Source organism: Aythya ferina (genome assembly GCF_964211825.1).
Source record: "Aythya ferina genome assembly, chromosome: 1".
NCBI lineage: Eukaryota > Metazoa > Chordata > Aves > Anseriformes > Anatidae > Aythya > Aythya ferina.
In genome coordinates this window covers 56835014-56858146 of record NC_140296.1, presented here as the reverse complement: position 1 = coordinate 56858146, position 23133 = coordinate 56835014, and the positions used below count along the sequence as shown (strand labels likewise).

Sequence of the window (23133 nt, the reverse complement as noted above, 5' to 3'; positions counted from 1 at the left end):
TTCAGACAGGCTCGGTGCAGTGACCACTTCCCTGGGGAGCCTGTTCCAGTGTGCAACCACCCTCTCTGTGAAGAACCCCCTCCTGACGTCAAGCCTAAATTTCCCCTGCCTCAGGTTAACCCCGTTCCCGCGGGTCCTGTCACTGGCGTTAATGGAGAAAAGGTCTCCTGCCTCTCGACACCCCCTTACGAGGAAGTTGTAGACTGTGATGAGGTCTCCCCTCAGCCTCCTCTTCTCCAGGCTGAACAGGCCCAGTGACCTCAGCCGTTCTTCGTACGTCTTCCCCTCCAGGCCTTTCACCATCTTCGTAGCCCTCCTCTGGACACTCTCCAACAGTTTCATGTCCTTTTTATACTGTGGTGCCCAGAACTGCACACAGTACTCGAGGTGAGGCCGCACCAGCGCAGAGTAGAGCGGGACAATCACCTCCCTTGACCTACTAGCGATGCCGTGCTTGATGCACCCCAGGACACGGTTGGCCCTCCTGGCTGCCAGGGCACACTGCTGGCTCATATTCAACTTGCTGTCTACCACGACCCCCAGATCCCTCTCTTCTAGGCTGCTCTCCAGCGTCTCATCGCCCAGTCTGTACGTGCAGCCAGGGTTTCCCCATCCCAGGTGCAGGACCCGGCACTTGCTCTTATTGAACTTCATGCGGTTGGTGATCGCCCAGCTCTCCAACCTATCCAGATCCCTCTGCAAGGCCTTTCCACCCTCATTCAAGTCCACAACTCCTCCAAGTTTGGTGTCATCAGCAAACTTGCTCAAAATACCTTCTATTCCTACATCCAGATCATTTATAAAAATATTGAAAAGTACCGGCCCTAAAATGGAGCCTTGAGGGACCCCACTGGTGACCGCCCGCCAGCCTGACGCAGCCCCATTTACCATAACCCTTTGGGCCCTGCCCGTTAGCCAATTGCTCACCCATCGTATGATGTTTTTATTTAGCTGTATGGTGGACATTTTGTCCAGTAGGATCCTATGGGAAACCGTGTCAAAAGCCTTGCTGAAGTCCAAAAAAATCACATCAGCTGGTTTCCCTTGGTCCACCATACGGGTGATCTTATCATAAAAGGAAATCAGGTTAGTTAGGCAGGACCTACCCTTCACAAACCCATGCTGGCTGGGACCAATGACTGCTTTGTCCCCCAGGAACGCCTCAATAAGTTCGAGAACCATCTTCTCCATGATTTTACCAGGCACTGACATGAGACTGACAGGCCTGTAATTGCTAGGGTCTTCTTTCTGACCCTTCTTGAAAATCGGCACAACATTTGCCAGCTTCCAGTCTACCGGGACCTCTCCAAATTCCCAGGATCGTTGAAAAATAATTGAGAGAGGTTCCGCGATGACGTCCGCCAGCTCTTTCAGCACCCGGGGATGAATCCCATCCGGACCCATGGACTTGTAGGGATCCAGGTGGAGTAGCAAATCCCGCACACGTTCAGGGTCGGTTGGGAGTTTGTCATCCCCACCGTCCCAGTCCTCCAGCTCAGGGCACCCTGGGTCCCGAAGCCCATCATCGGCATTGAAGACAGAGGCAAAGAAGGCATTAAGCGTCTCTGCTTTGCCTATGTCATTGTCTGTGAGGAGACCTTCCCTATCAAGGAGCGGCCCTATGTATTCTTTAGTTCTCCTTTTTCCGTTCACATATCTAAAAAAAAACTTTTTATTTTCTCTCACAGACACAGCCAGCTTCAACTCTAGGTGTGCTTTGGCCACTCGAACTTTCTCCCTACAAACACGAACAGCATCCCTGTATTCTTTCCATGACACCTGGCCCTCCTTCCAGTAGCGAAACACTCTCTGTTTCCGCCTAATCTCCATTAGAATGTTCCTGGTCAGCCACGCCGGCCTCCTGCCCCGCCTGCCTGACTTGCGATATTTAGGAATTGCCTGATCTTGTGCTTCTAGGAGGCATCGCTTAAAGAATGACCAGCACTGGTGGACATCGAGGCCTTCAAGAGCAGTTTCCCAGGGGACCTTATGTCAAGGGGAGATTTTTGTCTCTCCATTTGCAAACTATGACAGCCATTTTCATACTTAAAAACAACTGCCTAAAAAGTAATTGTTGACTTACTCCCCATAGTGGTAGAAAGTTGTAGGTATCTAATATTTTAAACCAGGGTGTGGCTTTGACTGTGCCTGAAAGGACACCCAACATTACCACTCCAGAAGTGGTCCAAAGAATCATTTAACTCTGAGCAGTAATATTGTACCCTCCATTTGATGAGCTTAGGCTACCATCTTCACTCAGCTTCCCCCTTCTGTGTGTCTGTGCGGTCACTCCCTGGGTGTTGTGCACAGCTTGCTGTCTTCCTTTGTTTTGTCCAGCAGTTAATCAGAGAATGATAGAATCATTAAGGTTGGAAAAGGTCTCCCAAGACTATCTGGTCCAACCATCCTCCTACCACCAATATCACCCACTAAACCATGTCCCTTAGCACTATGTCCAACCTTTCCTTTAACAGCTCCAGGAATGGTGACTCCACCACCTCTCTGGGCAACCCATTCCAATGCCTACAAACTCCTTCTGAGAAGAAATGATTTCCTAATTCTAACCTGAACTTCCCCTGGTGCAACTTGAGGCCATTCCCTCTAGTCTTATGGCTAGTTATCTGCAAGAAGAGGCTGACCCCCAGCTCCTCATTGATGTAGCAGGCTCTAGAAAGCAAAAGTGTGGTTAAAGCCTTATCCTTCCCAACTGCTGTCCTTGGTAGATTTGATGGTATTCATTCTAGTTTGGACACATCAACTGTGTTTCCAGAACCTTTGGTTTTAATGTTAATAGTTGCAGGACTTCTCACATGAAATTAAAACTGAAATGAACCTTGCTGAAAATAAAAACAACCTTGATCTGTAGATAGAAAATACTGCACGAGATGATTGGCTGAGTTGATGTGCTGTGTATCTGGAAATAAAGATTTTTCATTAGAATATTCCTATGTAAAATACCATATCTTACTTTCATCTGAAACATTAAAAAACAATAATCCATGAACCTCATTGAAAAGGGATCATTTTCTTTCTAGCACTCCAACACAGTGAGATACAGAAATGCACAGAGAGAAGACAGTGAGATAAAGATGATCCAAGAAAAAAAAGAACAAGCTGAAATGAAAAGGTATTTAAAAATCAACAGTCTAAGTGCACACTTTTCTGCATTAAGTATTTTCTATATGAAGGAAAAAGTATTGATGAAAAAAAAAAGAATATTTTTTGCCAGGTATAATGCATATCACTTAGTAATTACTCTGTATTTTAAAAGGAAAGTCCAAGAAGAGGAGCTTCGAGAGAATCATCCATATTTCGACAAACCACTTTTCATAGTTGGTCGTGAGCACAGATTCAGGAATTTCTGCCGGGTTGTTGTACGAGCTCGCTTTAATGCGTAAGTTTATTTCATATCAACAGTTGGGTCAGACGAGTGTTTGCGTTCTTTCATGTTCTCTGAAATCTAGGCATAACTTTTCTTTTGAAAGGGAAACTGCCTACCATGTGGTCACAACAACAGCTGGCAGCCAGTTGCCTTTGGGGGTAGCCTTGCTCTGGAGGACAGGAACCAGTAAAATGCTGTGTAAGGATAAACACACTTGAGTAGTCTGCAATGCAGAGATGGAAGAAGACTGTGGGGAAACTGCAGGGTAGTGTTTTATACTGCCATTTTTAGGCCTTGGTGAACCAATTTGCTGTTCTGTTCCTGTCCTCATTATAAGGCAAGAAGTAACACCAACAGTTATTCACAGAGTAGAAAAAAGTGAAGATAAATGAATCCCACCTGTGCTCACCTGAGACTCCTTAGCCTAGAGACTGAGAATGGGATGGGGGAGGTGTTCAGCTGTGGGAGATAGAAGCAGAAAAGCAGAAACCAGCTGAAAACCAGGAATATTCAGTACCTAAACTGTAGGTGTATGTGAGTCCACACTCAGTCCACAAGGAACAGATGTACAAGTAGCATGATACAAAGTTATCTTACAACTCTTCTTTTGAACTTCTGTCTGTGGCTAGCACCCCTGTTGAGGGTGCACATAATCCTAAAGGGGTTAATGCACATCATCTTACCAATAAAGTGTGAGACAGAAGATAACTCAAGGACATGAGCTTGGCGCTTCGAAGAGATTTGAGATTTTTCTCTGTGCCCTTCAACAAATTACTTTTAGGTAGAACAGGAAGGTTAGATACTCAGCTTTACAGTATCTATATTTAAGTGTTCTGCCATTTATGCAGGACATCCTTGAGTAAGGTGCCTAGTGTTTCCATGCAGCCACTAACTTCATTGTGGTCCACTGGCCCATGAAGCACTTGCAAATTGAAAAAGCAAAACCAAATGCACAAACACACATCTGAAATACATGTCAGTGCCTGCTAGAATTCTGGACTGCCTAAAGGTAACAGGATATTTATATTAACAGCAGTTTAATTAAAATGGTTGTAATTATGTGAGAAAATATGATTTTGTTAAACAATTTTTGTTTGTTTAAATCATGCCTAATTTATTAATTGCCACACCCAGCTTGCCAAGCAAGATACTCTTAGAGATCTTTTCAAACTGATAAGGTACATACTTTTTTTCTAGTAAAAAAGGCTGAGGAATGCCATTGTATATAAAGTGGGAAAGAGGTATGAGCTTAAGAAATCACAAAAATCAGTGGGTTCATTGACAAGGCACCAAAACAAGTATATTCTGTATACTGAAGTGTGCAAGTGGCTGAGCCTGTCTGTGGAAGATACGACTTGTTCTCCTTGTATGCATCTTGCTATCTTGCAATCCATAACCATGAAATCTCTTCTAGTGGTAATGCCTCAAGTCAGGTCAGTCCTTTTTTCACTTTAAGCTCAGTGAGGAAATGATGGCAATTTCACATCCCAATGCCTAGAGCCCTCACATGGGATATAGGATTCCTCAGTGCAGATCCTTTCTCTGCATGATTTGCTACAAGGATTTGAAAGATATGTAAAAAGTGCCCTTAACAACTGGGACAGAGGAGAATTCTTGGATAGGATTCTTACAGCTTCTCCTGCTGAAGCCATTCTGCGTTATATAAAAAGCCTAAATAATTGCTGGAACAAGATCTTAACTCATGTCACCTAGATACGTTATTACATACAGAGCAGTTCTTACCCTCTGAGGCTGCCTAATGGGTGTTTGGATATTGTAGGTGAAGCAAGACAATTTTGGAGGAAAAAATCAGATGTGGAAAGTCTAGAAATATTAATCAGGAAATGACTGAATGGGTAATAAAAGAAATGAGGCTTGTGGAAGAAATTTTATGTCAAGTCCAATAGGTTTTGAGGTAAAAGGAAAGAACTCCTGAGGAAGCGCTTTGGAACATAAAATTCAGTAGCAGGTCACCCCCAAGCAAAAGAGAAAATTAAGACCTTTGTTACAAAAACAAGACCTAAAAAATTAGCCAGCTAAACAGTCATTACAGAAATTACATGTAGACCATGAATTGGTACCAGCTATGTTGACAATATGACTAAAATTGTGTAGAATTAAACAAAACTTATACAGACATTTGAAATTAAGCCAATATAAAATGTGTCCTTGATTTTGGTTATGAATTATGTTGAGGTGATGGATTCATGGTATAATGGCAATGCTGATGAAAATAAAATGTAAATGACTGTATCTTTTCTTCTTTTTATAGTTCTAAAACAGATCCTGTTACTGGAGCTGTGAAAAATACCAAATACCATCAGCTTTAGTAAGCACTGCAAAAGTAACTTTGCTTGGTCACATAAGCCTGCAATATAAGTGAGCACACACATGCATGTGTGTGTGTATGTGTGCATGCACATATGTATATCTCTTCTTTCCCCAGAAAGGTTTTTCTCTCCATGGATTTGTATGGGGAGGAAGATGAATAGGAAGAGGATTATTTTTTATCAGTCTTCTTTCTTTAGTTGTTTGTAATTTCCCTAGTTCTACTACATATTTGTGAAATAGTGAAACCTTTGACATTTCTCAGTTTAATTTACTTTTCATAGGGAATTGTTTAACTGTGGTATAGACAAAACACAAATGACATAGTATTCAGCCTTTCTGTACTGCCTATCCTTATGTGTTTTTAACAGTGACTTGCTGGGTTTGGTTACTTACCTGGACTGGGTCATGATCATTGTTACTATATGCTCCTGCATTTCCATGATGTTTGAATCCCCGTTTAGAAGAGTTATGCATGCTCCAACACTCCAGGTACTGACAATGAATCATATTACCTCTAATGAAGCACAGCCACCCTGTGTTTCTTCACTGCTTTTGCTAAATTATAATTTCTCTGCTTTGATTTTCAGATTGCTGAATATGTTTTTGTAATATTCATGAGCATTGAGCTTAATCTCAAGATTATGGCAGATGGCCTGTTTTTTACACCAACAGCTGTCATAAGAGACTTTGGAGGAGTTATGGACATATTCATATATCTCGTAAGTTTTTATATTTATGGGAGTTTTATGTAGCATTCTTAATTTTGATCTCTTTGCATATATAAATGTTGACGAGTGTTAAAAGGTTTGGCTCAGCACCCTGGTGCAAATGCAGTAGTGTACTTTGTGTACAAACACAACTGTATTCATCTGCAATACTGTCAGTTATGTGTACAAATATTTGTTCAGATATTTAAGAATACCCAGACATTTGTTAAGTGTCTGGCAACTCAGTGTAGGTTTTACATTTTATGGTCCCTTTTAAGTGTTTATTTGTTGATCTGTTTTAAGTATTAGATCTCATTTCATTCCAATGTAAGCTCAAGATCTCTGACCTTGCTTTAGCATTTTTATGCAGGAGAATCTGCGTATCTATTTCTTTGTCATTCATTGCTTCCTCCCCTCTTGACAGTTCTTCTGCTTTATAGAAGATATTTCAAAAGCCTCCGCTATTTGACAGAAGGACATATCCTTGTTGTTGGTGTTGCTGTAGCAGAAGGAAAACAAAGCAGTCGTTCTGTTATTGCATACCTATCAAAAACTGTTCTTAAGAAATTGTTCCCCAGAAATTTCTTGCATTCCTCTTAAATTTAAGAGAAGAGCTTCCATTTCCTCTTCATATATGACAATAAATACCAGAGAATGTGTCAAAACCAGTGCTCGGTATAATACAGTATGAAATATTTTATAACTGAAGAAATTACTAAGTAAAATTGCTTTGATGGATTTAGATTAAATCTTTTAGAGATTAATCCACCAGACAGATGTGCTGCATAAAATTTGTCACGATCAATTTGTATCAAAGATTCCATTGTTACCATAAATAAAAATATGCATACTTACACAAAGCTTCTACTGTAGTATGCATAATCAGTAAGTGCCTTAGTCTCTTGAAATCCCTCTGAATCCCTTTGTTTGTTTGAAGAAAAAATTAAGCAGTGTACCTTGGTTATTCTAGACGTGCCTGTGATTTTAAAACAATATGAAAGAAAGTCGAAAGCACTGGCAAACGTTTTTGTTTTGTTAAGAGTGTCTGTTTCTTAACACTGTTTTTTTTTAACAAATCCTGTTAAGTTTTAAATCATACTGGTGGTATCAGGTTGATCCGTCATTTTTTCATGCACGTACCTCTGTGTAACACTCTCACCTCTGTCCCCCTGTAATAACACCGGCTTTATAAATGCTTATTAAAAAAAAAAAAAAAAAAAAAAAAAACAGAAGTAATTAACAAACTTTCTAATAAATATCTACCTATCAGAGATTGTTCAGGCTACAAAACATAGCTACACTTTGGAATGCATATTATTCATATGATAAAACCACAGAATGACAATGCTACCTATACTTGTAACAAAGTGGTGGGAAGAACTGGTGAGGAAACTGTTAACACTTTCAAGGTGAGGATATTTCGATTTCAGGACAGAGTCTCTGAAATGAGAAGAGGAGGGAGAGATGATACTCCCTGGTCCAGGAAAAGAGTTCATGTCCCTCCTCTGAGTCAACCAATTTGATTTCTTCTTTTGGAACTGTTCCATCTGCTGAAAAGAATAAAATAGATTTTGAGTCAAAGGGGAAGACAGAGGCTGAGGCTGGTGCCCATTAGTTAGGACAATCAGCCAGGCTACAGATCCGAGTCCTCTTTCTAAATTAGTCTTTTTTTTTTCCCTTAATCTTCCCTTTAAGGAAGGGAAGCATTTATTGATCTTCTATACTGTTTTATGTCAGGTAAAACATTGTAATCCTGGTCCTTCTTTGCCTTTTCTGCTCTGTCTTTTCAAGGTGAGCTTGATATTCCTGTGCTGGATGCCTCAAAATGTCCCTGCCAAATCTGGAGCTCAGCTCTTAATGGTACTCCGCTGCCTCCGACCCCTTCGAATATTCAAACTGGTCCCTCAGATGAGGAAAGTTGTACGAGAGCTGTTTAGTGGATTTAAGGAAATCTTTTTGGTATGTCCTGGTTATTTTTTTTTTCTTGTTTTAAAAAACAGATGTAGAGGAGTAATAAGATAACCATTTCTCTATATTGTTCATGTTATTTAATATCCATTGCTGTCTGTTTAAATGTCATTGTAGCTACCACTACAGATGAGCACAGAACAGGTTAAAAATTAGGAATATAAATAACTCGTTTTCATTTATACTGAATAAAGCTACTGTAATAATTATTTTCAAATGATATTTTTTAGCATACATTTGGCCATAATTACATAGAAAGACTACTAAAAGGAAATCTACCCCCTTTTCACTGGTCTGTCTGGGGAAGGAAGATGAAAAGTAGGGTATGACAGCTCTTCAAGAAAAAAATTAACCTGGTCTCTGAGCTGAAGGTCTATAACTCTAATTTTTCTCAGAAGGCAACCAGAGACAATACAGTTGCTTATCATAGATCTGGATCTCATTATGATGTTGTTGTTACTATAAATGTTCATGAATACACAGTTATAGTAAAAGTAATGATTATAATGGAGTCTTCGACTGCTTTTTTAAAACCTAATCTGTTGTCTTGGGACCCAGCTTTTCCTAAGTGGTGTGTATCAGCCTAAATAACAGGCAGTTTGTGCTGGAACAGTATTAGGTCAGGTTGTTACAAAAAGCTAAGCTACAAGATATTTGTAGTCAGTTAGTAAGAGAGCAGCGACAAAAAGTACAAAGCTAGTTAGCATTTCATAGATGCTGTAACTTGTTAAAGATATTTACATCATAATTTGCTCATGCATATCTTTATTGTAGATATACTAGAATTAAGTATCCAACGATGGCTTACTTAGATTAATTGGTAAAGCCTGATTCAGCAAAGCAGAAGATGCACATATTTAAGTACTTGTAGAATTCTCTATAAAGAAAATGGAAATTCTTATGTGTGCAGAATTTAGCAAGGTTGTACATTGAGTGCAAGAAAGCTTTGATCCTTATCTACAATTCTTAGATGCTATATTAATAATATTAATAATAACACAGCACCTGGTTACTGGATAAGAACCTGAAGATACATGTTATGAAAGCCTTATCTCCAGGTTTATGTAACAAAATGATTCTTCCTGCATTTCACTGAAAGATTTGACCCCCTTTCTCAACTCTGCAGCAGGAGAGCTTGACAAGTCTAACTTCATCTTTACAGGTTTCTATTCTTTTGCTGACATTAATGCTTGTTTTTGCAAGCTTTGGAGTACAGCTATTTGCTGGAAAACTGGCTAAATGCAATGATCCTCACATCATCTCTAGGGTAAGAACTGCTTTCCTGTTTCAAAATAATAGTATGCTGTGCCATTTCTGCCTGCTGGGGAAAGCAAGTGGGGCAATCAGAGAAATCATATGAGAGATGGAGATCTTGGGCACTTTCTGTTTCAGAAGCAGGATGACAGAGGGAAACGTGATAAAGGAAGAAATGAATGAGGGTAAGGCTGTGTTTTCATGTCAAAAAGGAAAGTAAGTCCAGATATTGGGGACTGTCTGAAAAAGCTGTGGAATTCATTCCATGTTATTTGGAAAAGACTGTATGTCACATGGAATTAACCATGGAATATGGCACCTTTGCATTCCTAAATCAGTGGCTGAAAAATAGGTTAGGCTGCTGGATATCAAAAGTACCGGGAACGTTCTAGAGGTTCCATGAAGAAAGTTAGCTGTGTCAGAGTGACGCGCTGGGTGGACGAGGGAAAGGCTGTGGATGTGGTCTACCTTGACTTCAGCAAGGCTTTTGACACCGTCTCCCACAGCATTCTCCTCAAGAAACTGGCTGCTCTTGGCTTGGACTGGCGCACGCTTCATTGGGTTAGAAACTGGCTGGATAGCCGGGCCCAAAGAGTCGTGGTGAATGGAGCCAAGTCCAGTTGGAGGCCAGTCACTAGTGGCGTCCCCCAGGGCTCGGTGCTGGGGCCGGTCCTCTTTAATATCTTCATCGATGATCTGGACGAGGGCATCGAGTGCACCCTCAGTAAGTTCGCAGATGACACCAAGTTAGGTGCGTGTGTCGATCTGCTTGAGGGTAGGAAAGCTCTGCAGGAGGATCTGGATAGGCTGCACCGATGGGCTGAGGTCAACTGCATGAAGTTTAGCAAGGCCAAGTGCCGGGTCCTGCACCTGGGGCGCAATAACCCCAAGCAGAGCTACAGGCTGGGAGAGGAATGGTTGGAAAGCTGCCAGGCAGAGAAGGACCTGGGAGTGATGGTGGATAGTCGGCTGAATATGAGCCAGCAGTGTGCTCAGGTGGCCAAGAAGGCCAACGGCATCCTGGCTTGTATCAGGAACAGCGTGACCAGCAGGGCTAGGGAGGTGATCGTCCCCCTGTACTCAGCTCTGGTGAGGCCGCACCTCGAGTACTGTGTTCAGTTTTGGGCCCCTCGCTACAAGAAGGACATCGAGGTGCTTGAGCGGGTGCAGAGAAGGGCGACAAAGCTGGTGAGGGGCCTGGAGAACAAGTCCTACGAGGAGTGGCTGAGGGAGCTGGGCTTGTTCAGCCTGGAGAAGAGGAGGCTCAGGGGTGACCTTATCGCTCTTTTTAGGTACCTCAAGGGAGGCTGTAGCGAGGTGGGGGTTGGCCTGTTCTCCCACGTGCCTGGTGACAGGACGAGGGGGAATGGGCTTAAGTTGAGCCAGGGGAGTTTTAGGTTAGATGTTAGGAAGAACTTCTTCACTGAAAGGGTTGTGAGGCATTGGAACAGGCTGCCCAGGGAAGTGGTGGAGTCACCATCCCTGGAAGTCTTCAAAAGACGCTTAGATGTAGAGCTTAGGGATATGGTTTAGTGGAGGGCTGTTAGCGTTAGGTTGGAGGTTGAACTCGATGACCTTGAGGTCTCTTCCAACCTAGAAAATTCTGTGATTCTGTGATTCTGTTTCTTACTTAATTTGGAGAAATATCATAATCACTTAAAGAACACAATGGTCTGTAGGAAAGAGGTGAAAGGCTAGATGGGCTTGCAAAATGAAGAGCGCTCTCAACCCTGGAAGGAAGAGAGTCTTTTGAATCCTTTCTAAGCTGCATTTTTCCTTTGGGTAAAGGTCCATGACTATTAATCCCAGGACGGTAAAAAAACCTGTCATTTCCATTTACACTGGTTCCCTGTGGTGGCAAATGTGCTGTTTATATTGGCATTATAGCCTCTCACACAGGCCATTATTTAATCTCTGTGGTTTATTTTACTATAGGAAGATTGTCATGGCATCTTCAGAATAAATGTAAGTGTTTCCAAAAATCTCAATTTAAAGCTAAGACCTGGAGAGAAAAAGCCTGGATTTTGGGTGCCACGAGTCTGGTGAGTTGCTACATCTTGGCCTGTCTTTCTTCAAAATCTCAGCTATTGATGTAGAGTATGACTCAAATCTCATGGCATTATACTGCTAATGGAGGGTGTTTATTATAAGTAAAATGTCTAAGAATAATCTTACCATTATAGGTAATAAGGGTAAGAATTCTGGTATATTTAGTAATAAACTAGGCATGTGAAAGTTTTCCAGTCTTAGCCAGCTGTTCTATTCATAATGCAGAAAGAAAAGAAAAGAAAAAAAAAGAAAAAAAAAGAAAAAAAAAGCATAGTTTGTGTATTCAGGAATTAGACATATTATTATTATTACAGTGGGAGTAATTGGCTTGAACCAGGATTGTCACTTCATTGTGCTTAGTGATGTTATGAAGACATTCTAGGAGCTATTCTTCATCACCAGAACATCAGAATAAATGGGAAAAGCTAGGAAGAAAAAGAAGTGGAAATCAATGTGCCACTAGAACCAGTGAACAAGTCATGCCTGAAACCAACCTTTCCCTTCTATGGCCCTCAGTTATGCCAGCTGCCAGCTGCTTCCTGTGTCCCATGTAGGGAATGTTTGGGGTCTATCTGGCATAACAGAGCAGTGATAATTCTTTAAGACCTAATATTATACTTGTGATTAATATTTTGATACAGTGCACTTAATATTTCCTAAGACCTGAACAGGCAAAAAACCTCTCTTTAATTGTTTATATTTTTAAGTTGATTGGCATTTTGCAAATTCAGCTTAACAGCCACAATTATTTTAATTGGCTATATATGTGGGTAAAGAAAGCACCAGCAATGGTATATTCAGAGCCATCCTACAGTAATGAAATAATATGCTGTGATTCAAACAGTCAGTGAAACTCTGACATCTGCAGAAGTCTTTGTTTCTGTATGCTTCAGACAAAATTCTTCCTCGAGTAAGCAAATTCAATCCACTTCAGCTTGATCCAGAAATAAGCAAAAACTGTCTTCATCAGCATAACTGTAAACTTTGAGGAATGTTTTGTTATTGTAGAAAAAGATTTTACCTCAAGGACATTCATGCCACCTGTTGGCCATGTCTGGCTAGATTTTCAAGAGCTGGATGACACATGAGGGCTACAAAAAGGGCAATAGTAAAGGCCACATAAAAACAAATATATATCAACATCTGGGAGCTCTCTTTTTCACTGACTGGTTAGATTTTCAGAAGCACCAAGTACTCAAAGATTCTTCTGGAATCCAACTATTTGCATTTATAAGTTTTTGAAAATTAATTCAGCTCCTTGGAGTATTCATCTGAGATTGCAGAGGCAGAGCAATGTGTTAACCTAGCCCATAGAAGGGACTTTTAATGTTCAGCTGGAAAAATCCTCTTGAATCACAAATGATAGACAAAGCCAGAGCATATGGTATGGGAATGCCAAGAAGATGTGATTTCCTTTTAGCATGTTTTGCTTTAGACCATCAGTTTGTGGTGATAATGAAATTATGAATAACATTTGCAAAACTATCTCATTGACTTAGAAGTCTGAATCATTTATGTGGCTTTGAGACTGATCTCCTTAAGGTAAATTTAGGAGAATCTGGCCAGTGGCATTAAATCCATTTTTCACAAATACTGTGTTTTGCTTTATTGACAAAAACACCAAGATGCAGCAACATGTTATAGATTAATTACTGTGAATCAGATTATATATAACAATATAAAACATACATAGGGATCAAGAAAAACAAAGCTATTCATATTTATTACTGCTGCTATTGTTTTATTATTTCTTGAGACAACTTTTCTTATATTTTTTGGTCTTTCACACCAACTTTGCAAGGTATTTAAATGTTAGACTATAAAGTATAAAGATAGCAAATAGAAAGAACAGCCTCATTTCAGGAGTTTACACCTATTTGTATACTCATTTCAGGGCAAATCCTCGGAATTTTAATTTTGATAATGTTGGGAATGCAATGCTGGCACTATTCGAAGTTCTTTCATTAAAAGGCTGGGTGGAAGTCAGAGATGTTATTATTCATCGCGTTGGGCCGGTAAGAAAAAGCATCAGAGTCTTTGAATTCTACAGCGAGTACTTTGATTTGTTTGGACAATTAATCATGTTTTTCTTCTATTCAGATCCATGGAATCTATATACATGTTTTTGTATTCCTTGGCTGCATGATTGGATTGACCCTTTTTGTTGGAGTTGTCATCGCTAATTTCAATGAAAACAAGGTACTGGTTGAGATGATTTATTTTGTATAGAACTAGCACTGCAATAAATATTGAATGTGATTTTACACATTCTACACTAGCTGGTGGTGTAAGACTGCCTTTAAGATGAACTTACTAGTCTTACATTCTACAAGCATGGCCTCAGACACACCTGATCTATATCAGCTACAAAACTCAAGCCTGGAATGATAGCAGTCCGTCACATTCTCTTTCAAAGCTCTTTTAGTTTATTTATGATGCAGTCGTATTGGCAGATGGAGACTGAACCTAAAGCACACTATATTTACAAATGCTCCAGAGTCTGCTCTTTTAGTTTGATGCAGGCATACATGCAGTAGCAGGTAAAAAGTCATGCTATGTTGTATGTTTTACAACTAGAGGGTCTCATTATAGCCCTGCAATTGTAGTATTTCAGATCCAGAGAAAGCTACATGGCTTTTTCCTGGCAGAGAGCAAAGTACACTGTAAAATTAATTGTCCATCACTCAACAAAAAGACAGAAAGTATTCTAGGAAAAAAAAATGTGATTTAAATGGCCTTTGTGGATTACCCTGAAAAGTAGAAAAAAACAGTCCCTTTTTCTCTGAGTCTCTAGTGGTGCTCCTGTGACACCAAGACATACTTAGTAATTTTTATTATCTTTCGGTTCACAATGCCCCAAAATAATGAGATGACTGTGCTACAGCTACGTAGAGTGATATTTTTATCACTCATGGTACTGGAGGGAAAGGATCATTGTGTCCTCTGGGGCTTGGGGATGCAAGACACCCTGGTGAGCTATAGCTGGAGACAGACTGGGTGCTGGCATTGCCCCTGCTATGGCCCTGGCCTGAACTCTGCAGCAAACACAACTGTCAGGTGTGCCCTTTGAGGAAACCACTTGACTCCTTCTGCAAGGGAGCTGAGCAACACGCTACCTTCTCTTCAGTGTGGGCAAGTACAGCATCATGAGCTGCAGTTAAGGAGTAGTAATGTACTAATTCTGTAGAATTTACTATGAGGAAAAACAAAAATTAAAATTTGAATTGAAAAGATTAATATGTTGATTATGCAGAAAGAAAAAAAAAAAAAAAAAGCAGGATCAAGTAGAGTGAAAAAAAATACAGGAACTGAAAAAAAAAAAAAAAGTGCAATAACACATAGAGAAGGATAGAAATTAGTCCAAAAAGAATAGAGCAAAGCAGTCCAGTGGGGACTGTTTGAGGTTAGTGAAAGGGAGTAACAGTGTGAAGTTAATTTTCATCTTCTTAAAACTAATTACTTGGCCAACTATTGTTTTTTTAAGTAGGTGCTGGCTTTAGAAAGTTCATAGCTGATACATGGTTAAAATAGTACCAGGAATTGTTGAGGAGGGTCAGAGCTGGACAATTGCTGAATAAACTATTTTATATGAGAAGCAACAATTTTCTGAAAGAAATAATACATTTTCAGATATGCCATAATATTTCACAGGATGTCTAGGAGCTTCAGGCCTAGAGATGTTGGACTGGGAACTACCACAGGTGACTCAGGGCTGCGTCTCCAGCAATCCCAGCATTGCAGCCCAAAGCACCCCAAGCCCCCTCTGTTGCACAGCCCCCACGCATCGCTTGCCATGCCATGTGTCCAGTTGGCAGCAAAGATGCGTCTGACTCAAACACTGTCTAGCAGCTTTGAACTGAGGTCTGAATGCAAACATACCTATGTCAGCAGTAGAGCCACTCACAGACCCAGCTGTGCTTTGTGACCCTTTGTAACAATCCAGCTGGTGGAGTGACAGTTTTTGAGAAACAGATTGACTTGTCAACTCTGTTTATAAATTTTATAGAGTTTCACTTTTTTGCCACCTTTTGTCTTCTTTGTGGTGAAAGCTCGCCAAGAACATAAAACGGACACACACACTTGTATGAAAGAGTTGCCTTTAAGCTTTTCTAAGCAGTACAGTTTGGGACCTGACACAAATAACAGGTATCCTTGTATCTGTTGCTTTGTCTGCATCATGTTTGAAGGCACCTGCTCCCAGGGTGCCATTTGGGGATGCAGCTTCATAAAGAGATTATGTCTGCTACAGAGGGAGCTCTCCTGACCTTATTAGCAGCACAGCCGGCTGCGGTTCCAGCGCCTACACAGGTCAATGCCGAGGGAAGCCCAGACTTAGCGCGACCTTGTACTACCTGGGCAGGCCGCCTCATGTCAGGGCGACGGGGCTCTGACATTTACCTTGAAAAGGTCTCGCTTGTGCCTGCAACTCCAGACTCTTTCCCTGAGATTTTACAGTTCTCTGAAGTGATGAGGACCCTATTTTGCTTTGAAGGTCATTCTGTATAATGTTGAATTCTGTTTAGGGTTTGCATATTTTTTCCTATGTTGCGAAAACACATTACCATCTACCACAACCTGTCCTGAAGGTGTGTGTATCTCCACCTCTTCTTGCTCTTCCTTTGCGGAGAGCTCTTGTAGATTCACAGTATACTGTGAATTTATTTCAATTATACCCCAGCAGAAGAGCTGTGGAGAGCTGCAGCAGACTCTTAGAAGGCTTACTACCTGAGAAACTATAGCAGCACTGACAAGCCACAGGATTTTTTGCAGCAAAGTCCAGACAAAATCGACCACTCTAAAACAGCTCTTCCTGGCAAGTGATGTTCAGTCAAATGGAAGACATCCTACAGTGCTTCACTGGCCACACTGGGCTGCTGCTACAAAGAGCAACAACTGTGCCTGCTGAGTTGAGTCCCAGAAACTCACGGCTAATGCATCCCGAAATCCTCTTGAGTACAGGCAGATACTTTGACTCCTTTACCCAAGCTGCGTGTTATTTAAGGAGAGTTGTGTATGTAACTTTATTTCAGACACCAAAGAGAATGTTGTTTTCATGTTTACAGCATTAAACGTTCTTGCTTTTATATGACAAAAGCTTTATACGCTTCTCTTTGTTTATTAAGGGGACAGCTTTACTGACTGTAGATCAGAGACGATGGGAAGATCTGAAAAGCAGACTGAAGATAGCACAACCTCTTCATCTCCCACCTCGTCCGGGTATCAAAGATATTTTGATTTTATTCATGTTGAGCCCTAGTGTTCGTAATTCCCCAGGAGTCCGAGATTCAAATTAAAATTGTAATCGTGAGGCCACTAGGAGGTTGTGCATAAGTTAATGTGGAAACAGGCTGCAACCACAGATCTCTGTGTAAGGCTATTAAAATCAACCCAAAAAAGGTTGCGCTTCGATGGTTTTAGGATAAGCCTTAATGAAAAAATGAATTTTTAAATGAAATATATTTGCAGTTGGCTGTTAATGATATGAATGGAATGTATTAACCTGACAGCAGTTGAATGATGCACTTGCCCTACAAGTACCAAAGCCTTCATGCAACACTGGTGTTCAGTATTTGAAATTATATGTTCAGAAGACCTATTTGATATGGGAAATTGTAGCAGAAAATTAGAAATGTATTTCAAAACTGGTCAAGGATTATGTTGCCACTAATGAACATGGAAAATATGTCAAGAAGTGGAGAGGGAAGAATACCACTGTGTATTTTAACTCTCCTCCTGTAACTCTTTCAGATAACGATGGCTTTAGAGCTAAGATGTATGATATAACTCAGCATCCATTTTTTAAGAGAACTATTGCTGTGCTTGTTCTGGCCCAGTCAGTGCTGTTATCAGTTAAGGTAATTGTGTTTCTTTTTAAGTGTTTTATTATAGTCATGTAGAATGTATTGCACATTTCCTAACACCAATTAACGATCAATTGAGCCATTACTGTGATGAATGTAGTGAAACATATGATTTCTAGATACAGAAATCTCAGTTGGCACAGATCGCTGTAGATTAATTGTAACTTGTGGTGCTGAATCAATTTCTGTTTTTTTTGTAGTCTGGTCAACTATTTTTACTTTCCAGCTCAGCTGTAAATCCATGAGAGAAGAATACACCCAATGCTGTTCCTATCTGAATATGTTTTAAAGTGAAATCTATTCATTAATAAATTCTTCTAAGAAAAGTTAAGGCAAGAATAGACATTTATTTCTGTTTAACATCAACTCTTCTATGAACAGATTTTGTTTGCATTTCAGTGGGATGCTGCAGATCCAGTGACTGTGCCTTTAGCAACAATGTCTGTTGTTTTCACCTTCATTTTTGTCCTTGAGGTAAAGTAATATACTTTATGTCTTCTCGAGATTAAGAATAGTATGTGTATATTTTGTTTTGGTTTTAGGAATGCTGTCTCATTCTTCCCTAGTTTTATTTCATAATATGTACATTTGGGATTCTCCATGTTGTTTGTCCTGAAACATGTATTATAAGAATAACTTTTCATTTATTATAGTCATAATGTTCTGGCACCTTGAGCTTGGGGGTTTTTATATATGTTCAGCTCTCATCACTTCAAGTTGTGTTTTTGGTGAACCCAGTGAACTCTTTTTTTTTTTACAGAACGTCTCAAATTAAATTCACTCTACAACACAATGCCTGTCTGTCACAGGAGTTCTGCTTGATCCATTTATATTTTGCCTAAACCTTCAAGACAGAGGACATTAATCCCCACTGTTGTGTAGCTGTAACATCCTCAAACCTCTCACAGTTGTTATTGTTTTTCCTTTTAAATTATTAATAATATTATTTTATTTTAATACCTTTCAATAAGCTATGTCAAATTCCAATGTTGGCTATCTTTTGTTGTATAGATCTGGATCCTAATATGGTAACTGTTCTGTATCTATGACAAAATTGTCATCAGAATCAACTGAGCAAGTTGCAGTTAGCCTGCTTTCATAAGACTGGAATCTAAGGACCTAAATATATTTTAAAATGCAATTATAAACTGTAAAATGTATTTTTTAATTATTTTTATATATAAGGATATCCATAGCATAGCAAAGCACACATTTATGAGGTTAAAGAAGGTGCTTCCTCTGTTAATACAGAATTATTTTATAAGTTTGTTGTTGAGTATCTTTCTTTTCAGTCCCTTCTGAATATCTGATACTGACCACTATCATAAACAGGACAGTGGACTAGATTTCCCACCACTCTAATCCAATATGACAGTTCCTATGTTCCAGTGATAGGTTTTGCCAGCAGTGATGAATAAACAATGAAGTAAATACCTTGTAGCAGCTGTAGATAGAGTATGTCCATGTTGTTGCTTCTTTTTTCTCTGCCCAGGAGAAATCAATATCTCCTGAGAGACTGAGCAAACACAGAAAAGTTTGATTTTTATCATATATAGACAGGTTTTAACTTACCTAGTAACTATGTCTTCATAAATACTTTTCCTCTCACAGTGCCAGGGGAAACAAATGCACTTCTAGAATTTCAAAGGAACTTTTTCAGAGCCAGGAAAAAAATGTTGGCTGTCTCAACAGGCAAGCTATCACATTACAAGTGCACTCAATTTATGAAGATAGGAAGCAGCTTCCTGCCCAGGACCTTCCCTAATGCATCAGGATGATGTTTCAGACTCTGCTATGTATGTTGTCTGCTACCACTAGCAGATATGGTGCTTGAGGAAGGCCAAGCCTTTCTATCTTGTTTATGGCCCTGCGTCCAGTTTAATGAGTCCTGGTTCTGTCCTAAACCTCTAATGCTCACATCCTTATATGCGGTGTAGAAGAACAGGAAGAACTCAGAGATCTCACTTTTGTTGCAACACTGATGATCACAGAATAAAGCAGGATGTGATTTTTTATTTGCAGGGAGTAATATTCAGTTCAAGACTATAGACACCCCAACTTAGCTATTTAAATTATATAAATGAGGTAGGTGTTCAATTTGTTGCTGTAATCAGGAGAGATGTAATATGGGATTCAGTTGCCTAAATAACTGAAGGCATCAAGAGCTATTATGGATAGCCTAGCTGATCTCCCCTTGCCTCCAGAAGCTGCTACAGGAGGGCAAGGTTGTTTGCAGGTCATGTGTTATCCCTGACAGCCCCATGCAGCTCTCTCTGATATTCTAGGGCATCTGAACTGACTGGATAGAGGTGAGGCAAGACACCCTTGGGTACCTCAAATGCTAATTAGAGAGTCAGAGGCTATATTCGTTATTTGGGCTTCAGAAAATATACATTAGAAAACTAACCAAAGAAACAGATTTTTGCTACAAACTAGTGTCCCTTTATATGTAGTTTAGTTTTCAGAAATTTCAAGAATACTGCTAAAAGGCAATGTTGCAAGCTGGGATGGAAAAAAAAAAATCACGTAATGAATGCCTGGCAATTATTCCCTTTATATAGTAACACTTCAATTGCTTTGAGATTTGATGTGAATTGTGTATGACAAACTCTCTGGTGTCCCTTCTGCATGCATCACCCTACTTCAATATCTGTTACTTGTTGTGAGTTTCCTACCAGTATCTCTTCTTAAGCTTCCTGTCTGCACTTCTGTTACCTATATTGGAAATGTCAAGCACTTTTGCTGCAGTTTTTACCAGGAACATTTTGAAATGTACTGCCTTTACTGTTGTTAGCTTTCTTCTCTTATACACTGCTGAGTACAGATGGTGCTGAGTACAGACAATTCTTCAAAGAAATGAATATTTGCAATATGGGAATGCTTTTTAATTAATTTGAAATACAGGATCTACAGAACACAACTGTGTTCTTGAATTCAAATATGATTATGTGATTTTAGCCTACTTGTTTAGACAGCTATATAGCATATTACTACCTCCTGTAGCTACATATTATCAGCATAATCATTTTTAACTTCATAACTTAATTATATGAAATCTTAAAACCACATTTAATTCAGTAATCTATACATTAATTATTCAGTCTGACATGGTCACCTGCACTCCTTTGGTATTCCATCAACCATTTTAGAGAATGGAAGAGGTTTCTATAGTAAGAAATAGTAATTTCTTCAGTACAACTGAAAACTTGTTTTTTATGTATAGGTCACAATGAAGATTATTGCCATGTCACCTTCTGGCTTCTGGCAAAGCAGAAGAAATCGGTATGATCTCTTGGTGACATCTCTTGGAGTTATATGGGTGATACTTCACTTTGCCTTGCTGGTAAGATTTACAAAATGCAGTTCCAGTGCTTAAGCTTAATTTTATCTGTTAAGCACCAGCAGTAGGATCACTACTGTGCTACATCCAGATAAGCCCTTGGTAGTTTAACAAGTAAAAGGCTGAAATATGGATGAAACAAATTAAGCTTGTTGCTAAGAAGGAATCCTTCTCTTGGGCAATGATGAAGTAAGACAATTGTCTGACTGGTATGAGGTAGTGTCTGTAAATATGGTAGAAAATTGAAGTCTTTAGGAGGAATGTAAATGAGGAGGGGAAGGAACCTGAAAAGGAGGAAGGAACCTGGAAAGACTGAGAGCTCTTGTCAGCAGGAGTCTCATGAGGAGCGAGGAAGTAGACCATGCACAGAATCCAGATAGGAGTAAAGAAGGCATAGGTTCAAAACTGCTGAACGGTACAATCTGTCCCAAACCCAGCAGTGTTTCTGGCCCACTGATGTTGGTTAAGAGGCTGTGTTTAATCCAAGAAAGTAGAATAAATCATTCATGGAAGAGAGAGGAAGAAAACAGCTTTCCCTCTATCTCATCTTTTTTTCTTTTTCTTTTTTTTTAAAGTTGGCTACAGCCCTAGTTCCCTTATATATGAGGGAAGGAGGAGGGATTGTTGATGCTTGTCATTAATCACCAGCTGTGGAAGTCACCACCATATAACGGCTGGGGCTTCACTTGTTTGCCCTAAGCTCTGTTTTGAGGAAAACCTGTTTAGTGTGGCTAGTCCTTTTGCTCTGACATCCTCAGTTTGCTCCCTGCTGCAGAGTAGTTTGAAAGGCCTGAGCAGTTTCTTTAAACAAGCAGCCGCCTAGACAAGTAGACCAGGGGAGCTGGACATAATTACTGCCCAGCTAATAGGAGGACTGAAAGCATTTTTGTTTTATGTGTGGGGAGGCTGGGTTAGTGTTTTTGAAGAGGTAGAGCATCTTCTGTTATTTTCTTACTGTTCCATCATTCTTATTGAAATATTGGTGCTCCTAGTTCATGGTTTCTCTTATTTTATATGGTGACTTCATTATTAAAAGACAGATTACCCTTATCTTTCTGTGAGATCACTGGGGGAACGTGCTGTATTCAGTCTTTCATCTTTCTGTTCCAGAATGCATACACATACATGATGGGGGCATGCGTAATTGTCTTCAGGTTTTTCTCAATTTGTGGGAAGCATGTAAGTATAAATTAGCTACTACAGCCATTGCAGTGCTCATGTGTAGACTAAAGGAGTAGTTGCTATGTGTCTCTAGTGCACATTCTATAGGGATCAATATTATATGCCAACAAAGGAGACTTCCAGCAGCAGTCTCCAATTTTACATGCCGTCTTATAAAAGTCAGAGTTTTAGGTATTGCATAATAACAATATATTATAATTACTGGAAAAGCTGCACTTTCTTAAAAAAAATAAAAGTTCTACATTTTAAAATGTTCTTTAAAGCTCTGAACATATACTGTGCTACTCTCAGTCTTTTTCATTTCAGTATGGTGTGATGTGCATGCCAGGTATTTTATTTAACTAGTGGAGTGGTGGAAGACCCACTCATCTTGTTATGATTGTGTTCTGCCGTAGAAATTTCTTCCTCTAGAATGTAGGTCTGTGTCTGTGTCTTTAGCACTGTATGTCTTACCACAGTAAAGGATTTATATTCAATTTGAAAAAAAAAATGTGCCAAGATATTCTTCTGGAGGCACTGGGATGGCTACAAAGCAAGTCATTTCTAAAGTTTACATTTCTTTCGTGCTTGGATTTACTCTGATGTAATTGACAGTAGACTAGCAGAATAAGCATAGACAGAGAACAAACACATTTGTTTAACAAGTGGTGACACTGCATTCTCTTGCTGTAGAACTTAGATTATCCAAACATTTTCTGTGAAGTCTGATATATTAAAGTAAATGCATTAAAAAGTAAAGATTGCTGCAGTGGGTCACCAGGGTTAAGAACAGTGAGCCAGAAAGTTTGTTGAGTAAAGATAAAAACTTTTCCTTCAATCAAACTACACAGAGCCTGTAGAGCCTTGGAAGTCAAATGAAATATCCTTCCTTCTTCTAATGCAGCCAGACCATGTAATTGCCTTCAAAGCTTTCTGATTGATTCTGAAGTTTTTTCAAAGCTTTAACATAATCATTTGTGCTTTTGTGTTAGGAGCTGCATCAGTCTCATTAATTTATCTGCTGTGATACAATGCAATACCTAACAGTCAGTATGATTTACCAGTTTGGCATGATTCTAT

General features: G+C 39.7%; 1 protein-coding gene across 3 annotated transcripts in view; it reads left to right on the top strand.

Annotated features, from left to right (window-relative positions):
* The window catches only part of NALCN (sodium leak channel, non-selective), a 231534-nt gene that overhangs the window by 195816 nt on the left and 12585 nt on the right, over positions 1-23133 (top strand). For 2 of the 3 annotated variants that reach the window (XM_084498000.1, XM_084498002.1), the window contains 15 exons: positions 3036-3127; positions 3272-3394; positions 5655-5711; positions 6082-6202; positions 6301-6432; positions 8212-8379; positions 9551-9655; positions 11578-11684; positions 13586-13706; positions 13792-13890; positions 16815-16908; positions 17440-17546; positions 17952-18026; positions 20776-20895; positions 22003-22071. In XM_084498000.1, the coding sequence (XP_084354126.1) occupies positions 3036-3127; positions 3272-3394; positions 5655-5711; positions 6082-6202; positions 6301-6432; positions 8212-8379; positions 9551-9655; positions 11578-11684; positions 13586-13706; positions 13792-13890; positions 16815-16908; positions 17440-17546; positions 17952-18026; positions 20776-20895; positions 22003-22071 (1590 nt within the window). The remainder of the gene's footprint in view (positions 1-3035; positions 3128-3271; positions 3395-5654; positions 5712-6081; positions 6203-6300; positions 6433-8211; positions 8380-9550; positions 9656-11577; positions 11685-13585; positions 13707-13791; positions 13891-16814; positions 16909-17439; positions 17547-17951; positions 18027-20775; positions 20896-22002; positions 22072-23133) is intronic. The other variant, XM_084498001.1, reaches the window with a different exon arrangement.